This window comes from Prunus persica, chromosome G1 (genome assembly GCF_000346465.2).
Source record: "Prunus persica cultivar Lovell chromosome G1, Prunus_persica_NCBIv2, whole genome shotgun sequence".
In the NCBI taxonomy this organism is placed as follows: Eukaryota; Viridiplantae; Streptophyta; class Magnoliopsida; order Rosales; family Rosaceae; genus Prunus; species Prunus persica.
In genome coordinates this window covers 46,107,423-46,116,658 of record NC_034009.1, presented here as the reverse complement: position 1 = coordinate 46,116,658, position 9,236 = coordinate 46,107,423, and the positions used below count along the sequence as shown (strand labels likewise).

At 38.0% G+C, this 9,236-nt stretch overlaps 1 protein-coding gene and 1 non-coding gene across 2 annotated transcripts; one reads left to right on the top strand and one right to left on the bottom strand.

Moving 5' to 3' along the window:
- Positions 4,765-8,946, bottom strand: LOC18793856. The gene is made up of 2 exons (XM_007225749.2): positions 7,726-8,946; positions 4,765-5,218 (listed from the first exon to the last, which is right to left on the bottom strand). Exons 1-2 carry the CDS (start codon positions 8,422-8,424, stop codon positions 5,132-5,134), a joined length of 786 nt encoding a protein of 261 aa, XP_007225811.1. The 5' UTR covers positions 8,425-8,946; the 3' UTR covers positions 4,765-5,131.
- On the top strand, positions 6,560-6,631 carry TRNAQ-UUG. Its single transcript has one exon. It is a non-coding gene; the product is annotated as a tRNA-Gln (tRNA).

Here is a 9,236-nt window from a genome sequence, read left to right as displayed (position 1 = left end):
TCTTCAGTGCTGCCGCCGTTGTAGCACGATGATCCGCTGAGTTGCACGAGAAGCTCTATTGCATTTACTTCCAACTCTGAGAAGAAATTAATTGAATTCGAGATCATCAACGGCTTCTCTCTGCTCTTGCTGCTGCAGCTTACTCCTCCTACTTCTCTTGTTTTTGATTTCGCCATGTTTAACAATCAATGAAAAATATTTGTGTTTTTATAATTTGTTATGTTGTTCGTGATAATAACTTAGTTGATAATCAACGAGCGACGAGCGATGAGAAGAAGTTGCAGCAGGTGCCCTTTGTTTTATAGAGACAGAGAGAGACACAGTCGGTTTGAATTTGTTTTCCTGCTTGGATTAGGATTTAGTTCTTTCCTATAATATAAGTGCTTACCGGACTAATGCCTTGTCTGTCAAGTTTTGGAAAGTAGCCAAATTGTGAGCAAGCTTAAAGACCTTCAGCCCAATTTTTTTGACTTTAGAATTTTAACCACTCGAGGGTTGGAAAATTTGGATCCGGATCATCTTCTTAGATTTCTCTGTTAGGATCTATTTGACTTCTTTCTTCAAGATGCCATCTCAATAAAATTTAATCTAATTATCTAAGGGATTTAAATATCAAACATCATCCTTAAGAAAAACCTAATGCTCATAATTTTGAAGAAAGAAAAAAAAAAGCCCTAATTAACCTAACGTGAAACTTAACCCCTAATCTCCCTTCCAAGGGGTTCACGTTAGGTTAAGAATGCTATTAAAAGAACCTTAAAATTAACTGAATACACCATATTAATAAAGTATTTGTAGAATTAATAATTTACCATAATATAAAATGACCAAAAAGGATATATGGAATTGTGAAACAAATATAATTTTAGTAAGTACAGTACACCTTACTCACCATATTCAACCATAATAAAACATAGAGAAGTTTTCATATTGCTTGGTGCCAACGACGAACAACGCAGCGAGCACTGACGGAGGTCCAAGGTAAGATGATATGATATCCATCGTGTTTCTACAAAATCGCTCTCATTAGTCCTCTCCTCTCTCCTCTCCAGACAGGAAAAGGTTCATTTTAAAACTCTTTTAGAAGAGTCAGACACATTTCGAATGTCAGGTTCTCCTTAGAAGAAGAGAATCCATGTATTGCATATATGCATCTTGTGTTGTCAATGTAACAACCAATCCTTTGGTGTTGCTCTTTGTATTATTTTCTTTTAGAACCTTTATTTTCTTAAGGCTTCTATTGTTTTCCAAGTTTCAAGAGCTTTCTAATTGTATGCTGTATTTTTGGTTGAATCCGTTTTGAGTTTTCAATGCGTTAACTTGGGTTGGTTTCAAAAAAGAACAAAGCAAACCAAGTAGTTTCACTTATCTCTCGAATCCAGAAACCAGATCAACAATACCATATCCGAAGCTTATTGGAAGTATAACGCGTTTTGTGCTTTTTTAGGAGAGGTATGAAATAAATAAAATAATTAGTCTAATTACAAAAACAACCGCTTGGAAGTGGAATTAATTTGACATGATCTTCCTCCTCTTCCTTTGTGTTTCCTTTCCAACAATAAAAAGATTAAGAGGCTCTGTCAACTCGTAAAGTTCCGAAATCGACCGAAATCTTATCTTCCTCGGTTCGAACCTCTCTTCATCTTCATCTTCTTCAGACACTAATGTTTCGTATTTGGAGAACGACGACGACACCTCATCATCATCATGATGAGGAGGAGCTGCTCTGCTTTTGCTTTCGCTTTCTTCTTCAGTGCTGCCGCCGTTGCAGCACGATGATCCGCTAAGTTGTACGAGAAGCTCTATTGCATTTACTTCCAACTCCGAGAAGAAATTAACTGAATATGGGATCGTCATCAATGGCTTCTCTCTGCTCATGCTGCTGCAGCTTGCTCCTCTGTTGTTGTTTTTGATTTCGCCATTTTTAAGAATCAATGACAAATGTTCGTGTTTTTATAATTTGTTATGGTGTTGGTAATAATAACTTAGTTTTTTTTTTTTGGGGTCAACGGTAATAATAACTTAGTTGATACTCAATGAGCGACGAGCAATGAGAAGAAGTTGCAGGTCCGTTTGCTTTATATAGACGCAGGCAGAGTCGGTTTCTGATATTATTTATTTATTTATGTGTTTGAATTTGTTTTCCTGCTTGGATTAGGAGTTCTTTACTTTTCATTACTTTTGACAAGGAAATATGCTGAAAGGTGGGACTCCGCTGGTCCTCAATGCGTAATGACCATTTTGACCCTCATCTATTACGGCCCATAAGGGCTTATTGGACCAATGCCTTGTTCGGTGGCCCACTTACCATCCCAACAACAAAATCTTTATATATAGAATAAGTATAATTTCTTTAATATAGGGGTAAATATAAGAATGTATAAGGACACACCTTATATGGAGGTTCTTTCATATAATAACTTTGGAAAACTAAATCTAGCAAGACAGTGAGGGAAAAACAGTACAAAAGGAAGCTTAACTCACTCAACGGTAACATATAGAGGGTCAAGAAGAGTCCTAGTAATTAAAACCAGTGCATCGGAGAGATCACGAGAACAACATATTTTGCTTGAACAGAGAACTAGAAGCACTAAAAGTGAAAGGGTATTACTGCTCAACATTCACCTGGCTAAAGAAGGTCACAACACCTCTGGCATCCCACATGATCTCACAACACATAGTAATTAAAGATCCATTTAAATCTAGCAACTCCAACTCCACAATATAAAGGATCCTGAAAAAACCAGTTCAAAAGTGCTAGAAAAAAATGTTTGCCTGTAAATATATTACGTAATTGTAAGAAAAGATCATGCGTCGAAGATTAAACTCTAAAGCGGAGCTCATTCATGCTTTTGATGAACGTTCTTCTCAAAACATAATTGAAGGAAACTTTAAACTTCTTATGGATTCTCTCGTTGAGGTTAATTCAAGCAACTACTTGGTTTGATTTTTTATGTTTGTTTTAGCAAAAACTAAATAAATAAATACACATATTAATTCTTCTGCACACTCCTGCTCGTCTTCCTCCTCCTCTTCCTTTTTGTTTCCTTTGCTACAATAAGAGGCTCGGTCGACTCGTAGAGATCCGAGATTGACCGAAATCTTTTCTTCCTCCGCCACAAACGCATTCTACCTTTTTCATCTTTATCTTCGGACGGAGGAGGAGAAGCTGCTCTGCTTTTTCCATGGCTTTCTTCAGTGCTGTTGCTGCCGTTGCTTTCTCCATTGCTTAGTTGGACGAGAAGCTCCGTTGCGTTTATTTTATGATCCAACTCTGAGAAGAAACAAATTGAATTCGGGATCTTCATCAATGGCTTCTCTCTGCTGCTGCCTGCTGCTGCTGCTCTTCTTGTTTTTAATTTCTCCATTTAATTATAACAACAATCAATAACAAATATAAGTCTCTTGATAATCGACGACGAGCCACGAGAAGAGGTTGCAGGTGCCCTTTGCTTTATATAATTTATTTATTTCCTGTTTTAATTTGTTTTCCTATTTGCAGTTGGATTAGGATATGGTACTTACTAAGCAGGCAACAGCAAAGAAACCCTATACTTGCTGCACAAACAAGACAAAGAAACCCTACTTACTTTCCAACGAAAACAAAAAGAGAAGAAAAGAGAAAAGGAAACCATGCTGGTCCTCAATCCGAAATTCCTATTTTAACTCTCACCTATTTGGGCCCATAAGAGCTTATTGGACCAATGCCTTTGTCAATGGCGGTTGTTCCGAGGGCCAAGTCCATGCATACTTGAAAGTATTTTTAGGGCTTATGTTAAGTCAATTTGACAACAAAAATGCTTCTTTTAAATGTTGGAAAATGTTGGATAAGGTGTGGCAACCGGGTCTAACTTAGTGAATAAAGAGTCAAGAATTTTGACTTGCAAATTAAATGTTTTAGATTTGAATCCTCACCTGAATCCTCACGGCATCATAGTTGTCTCTATGTGTGTCTCAATTTCCCCTACCTATTGCTTGTATTTACTAAAAAGGATTCTGAAGGTGTGGGTCTAACTTTTTAGATTATGCTATGGTCGATTTGGGTCATTTTGATTGTTCATTTCATATTTGGAACTATCCATTTTTGGTGCATTGTGCTTTCTGCTTTTAACTTTGATGAGTTTAAAGGGGGATTCATGGGCTTAATCAAGGTTTGTCTCTCTCATGCCATCCATGGAGAGGAGTCTAAATTGCTCATTCATAAATTTGTATTACGAATTTGTACTGTCATTTGGAATAGTTGACTAGTTCTCAATTTCACCATGTGATTGGTGAAGCTGGGACAAATTTGCGTCATGTTGAACATTCCTCATGAATATGGAGTTACTTGTTTTTAATATTTATATTCTCGATGTACAACCTCGATTTTTTAAGTTGAGAATATAGGTGTTTGGAAGTTCTTTAATACACAGCACTTCTTCTCATTAGCGCTTTTAGAAAAAAAAATGTTTTATTAGAAGCGTATTTTTAATTAATGTATGTACTTCTAGAAAGGACATTTGGAAGTGCAATATGCTTCTAGTATGTTGCATACTGCACAATATTGCCAGGTCTAATTTTGATTATATCAAGGTGTAGCCATCCCATGCAAGAGACAAACAATTTATGAAACCGCGACAACGACCACGACCAAGAAGAGATTAGCCAAACCCTAGAGTCAAATATTATTTGTATAAACCGAACAATTAAAAAGAAAAAAGAAAAGAAAAAGTCAAGAAGAAGAATAAAAGCAAAGGAAACAATAGGAGGGAAGAGAGGATTATATAGCCAAATGGGGCGTGAAAATGCATTATAGAAAGAAAGCGGCAGTTTTTACACTTTACACGCAGTTAGCAGCTTTGCCCTCTCCAAGTTTCCACCAGGTGAAGAAACCAAAACCAACATCATCATCTAAAACTTGTGCAAAATCTTGGAACCCAAAATTTATAAACTTTTCCTTCCCTCTTTGCTACAACTCTACAACTCCATTCACTTGGGGGGCTTTTGTTTACCCCTCTTTTTTTTAAAAAAACCTTTTTATCTTTTCATTTCTCTCCCAATTTGAAGAGTGAAAATTACAAGAAGAAAGAAAAAAACTGTAAAACTTGGGAGAGTGGGAATTTGTTACTGTTAAGTGAAGTGAGAGGGAGGGCTAGACGCTCAATCCATCAAATCCACACTGCTTGTAAGTAAGAGACTGCTTCCTTGGACTTATAACAATTGCACAATCCACGGACACCTGCACATCAACTCATAACTTTTAGATCCACCGAAAATTAAATTAGCCCCAAAAACAAAACACAAGAAAAAAGAAAAAGAAAAGGACAAGAAAAAAACAAGCACAAAGAAAAAGGCTGTCTGCACAAGCAAATAATGCCACCATTGTGTCTGGACCATCATGCACCACCAAATTACATGTAATGGAACCCAGCTTAAAAACATCCTTACCTTAAACATTCATGTTGTTTAGTTAAATATAAACCTTCTTTCCCTATACACTTATTCTATTTTATTATTTACACTATAGTCCGTCACACAAAGTCACACCGTGTGTTCTTGACCGTGCTAATTTCACCATAACACCAATGCTTAATCACAAACATAGGATCAACGTAAACTCACAATGCACAATGAACGCTTGATATCGCGTTAAACTCACAATGCACAATGAATGCTTCATATCCCCAAACATGACTTCGACATCATTTGATTGAAATTTCACCAAACATGACTTTATACTAAATATAAAAAACCTAAATATCAACTCAGATTGGAGAAGCAGCATGTTAAGATTTCTTCTTGCTTAAGTTTGCTTAATGCATGCCACTGCCAAGCACAAATAGTGATGTGTAAAGGCTCAACTCTACCTCAGGCTCAGACCCAAAAGAGACAAGGCTGGATCCTATCTGACCTGACCTGTCACGCAGCTAAAATTTCAAATGAAATTAAAGAGCCTAAAGACCACCCCACCGAACGAAAACCCCAGAAAGTTTAAAGATAATTCTAGATATCTAGATCAGCTTCCAATTGTCCTATTGTCCATCCATTGTTATCCACACCGTTGAAAATGAGCTCACCGTGTGGGCCCACACATGAGGCTCCCACACAAGCCAAAGTCACGTGGTGGGGTCGCAAAGCTTTTTTGCTCCCCAGAAAGGCCAATTAATCTTTGCCTTTTTCTTTGGGTCTGCAAAATTAACCATTTTCTTTCCTCTTTTCTGTTCCCCGTTCGGATTTTAATTACTATTCGAAATTTCCAATGTTCACACAGAGTCAAAAGACAGAGTAATAAAGTAAATGTAAAACAATTATGTAAAAATTCCTGCAAGCATATTTATATGTTCTGAAATTTTGTCCCTAGTCAATTATGCACATATGCTGATAACAATAAACAATGTCATACAGAAATTAAATATACAAGTCACTGAAATAAATACCCAAACATGGAACATGAAATACCCAAAAAACATACACAAATGTCATGGAAAATGAAGGGTAAGAAAAAATTACTTTTGAAGCACAAAGATGACCATAAAAATGCAAAACAAAATGCTCAAAGCAAGGCAACAGAACAACAAAGGGTTCCATGGTGTAGTGGTTAGCACTCTGGACTTTGAATCCAGCGACCTGGGTTCGACTCCCGGTGGGACCTTTTTTTTTTTTTAACTACAATATTATTCCTTTTTTACTCTTTAAACATCTCTTTCCTCCCCATATAAAAATCACAAATAAAATTCCCATAAAAAAATCGGAAATTAAATAAAAAGAAACCCACCAGAAAACAATGAAAACAAAAAAATATAAAAAGGACACCGACCCAAATATCCAGGAACATGCTTCACTCAAACTTAAACCAAATGGCACGCCTTAACCACGCCTTAAAGTCTTAATCACATGGACACATTGCCAATTCTCACAAAATTTATACTAATTACTTATAATAATGTAGGCAATGATATCCCCGGTATAGGTAAGTTTTTCTCGTGTTGATCCAAAGATGCATGTGACCATTCATAACTCTCAAACAAAACTTATGGTCAAATAAATCTACAAGAAGAAAAGGCTCATGGCATCATGTAGCTCTCATATAATTGGTGCGTCCCAAAAAACGGTGCTTAAAAAGAACGCAATTACCACGGCCGTTATTATAAAAGCCAAGCTTTCTTCCATGCCCATTCCCCTCTCTAGCCCCCTTTTCAATATGCTTTTCCAAAAAAAACCACATCATACAGTTACTATATTTTGCAGAAGAAGAAAGAAGAAAAAACAGAAATTCTGGAAACTTCACGCAAAAACACAGAAACCCATCTAAGAAAATTACCAAAACTACAAAGCCAACAAAAATGTAAGTGATGATTTGGAACAAAAATAACAAAGCAGGTAGGAAGGAAACAGTTAAAAATACAGACAAGTGAAAGGGTATTGATGCAAAAACGGAAAGAATATCCGCTTCACGAACAATATCAAATTGCATTTGCACGTTAGCCAAAACAAAAATTTAATAAAACCAACCAAATTTAGGGGCAAAAAAGGAAAAATAAAAAGCAGAGTGAATGGGACAGGAGATAGTGGTGGGCTTCTCAGTGATTTTTTTACTTACAGAGAGAGGAGTAAAAAACCCAAAGCCCCATATTTTCTTTCCAGCCAAACAGAATTTAAAGCGAAAATTGGGGCATTATGTATTAATCTAAGCACCATAATTAGAAATTTCAGAGACGACAGATGGTGAGAGAGGGAGAGGCTGACCTGAACGCCAGGGGAATCGAAGTTCAAGACGCGGATCTTGGCGCCAACGTCACCCAAGACCCTGAGCTCGACGCGGTCGTTGAGCGAAGCGTCTCGGATCAAATCGGCGGCGTCGGCCTGAAGCAAATTGACTCGATCGACGGAGATGGTGGCGACGACTTGCCGTACAGTGTGCGCGTCCTGGAAGAACCCGGGCACGGAGGCCTTGCCCAATGGGATCCCGCGGTACATGACGGTGAACCTGGACTCGCCGTACCTGATCCCGACCTTGTTAGGGTTCACGGCGGAGAAGAGCATGCGGATGCTGAGGGAGAGGGAGGCGGAGGTAGGGTTTTGGTTGGGGTCGGCGGTTGCGGCGGCGGCGGGGGTGGGATTGGGTGAGTTGATGCCCATGTATTGGACACCGACTTGCTGGAGATCGAACTGCGGCTTCTTGGGCTTGACGGCGAGGATAATGACGAGTACGACGGCGAGGACCAGGAGGGCGAGGAATGAGAAGAGTAGGAAGAGGCAGCAACAGCAGCCTTTGAAGGAGGCTGAGGAGGAGGAGGAAGATGACGTCGTTGGGTAGTAGGGGTGGTGGTTGCTGTTATGGGGGTTTGACGACGACGGTGGTGGTCGTGGAGGTGGGCCCCGTGGTCTGTGCTCGCCGTTTGCGGTTCCATTGGGGGTCGGGTTCGGGTTGGCTCTTGATGTCATTTTGTTTGGTGGGTTTTTGGAGGGTTTTTTGCTTACTCGGTCACTCACTCACTCTCCCCTCCTCCCACTCTCTGTGTGGCCTCTGTTCTTCTTCTTGTACAGTGTTTGCTTGCTTGATATTGAAGAGAGAGAGGAGAGAGGAGAGAGAAGAGAGAAGAGGGGCGCTTTTGGTGACTTTGCTTGAGAGAGAAATAAAAAGGCGCACATAATTTACTTTGATGATGGGGATTACTGTTGCAGGAGGTACTATACTTTTTGTTTTTTATTTTATTCTATTTATTTATTTTTGCATTGTTTGTCCAAAAAAATATTTGCAAAGAAAATCCTTTCCAGATTTAACTCTAAAAAAGAATGAATATATTAAATAAAAAAGAATTTACAATTCAGATATGTCTACAGTTAAAAACCCGTGTTTTTATAATTAATATAAAATTTCAAAATTTTAATTTCTGTTTTTACCCCATGTAGTCCTGCACTAATGATAAGAAGAAGACTGAATTATAATTTTGGTAGTCAATGATTAAGTATGCATGTAACACCCAAGTACTTCATTAAATAAATATTGTGGCTTAGTTGTTTCTCAGCTCACATTTAAGGACATTAAACTTCTGGAGTGTACGAGTTCTATAATTAGTCAAAATTTGGGGAGATGTTTACAATATGTTTAGGGCTCTTATGCAATTTGAAAAAGTATTTAACGATCAAATTGCAATATTAGACTTTAGTTACAGCAACTTGAGCAGAAAAAATCTCTTGTAGCGGGGATAGCAATAATGCAATTACATTTCAAAAAGTTATCCCGCGTGCTATTG

Bases quoted from the DNA above. Each gene is read 5' to 3' on its own strand.
- LOC18793856 (XM_007225749.2), bottom strand. From the start codon at position 8,424: ATGACATCAAGAGCCAACCCGAACCCGACCCCCAATGGAACCGCAAAC. The intron at 5,219-7,725 runs GTCAGCCTCTCC...GTTGATGTGCAG, and splicing joins TCGATTCCCCTGGCGTTCAG to GTGTCCGTGGATTGTGCAAT.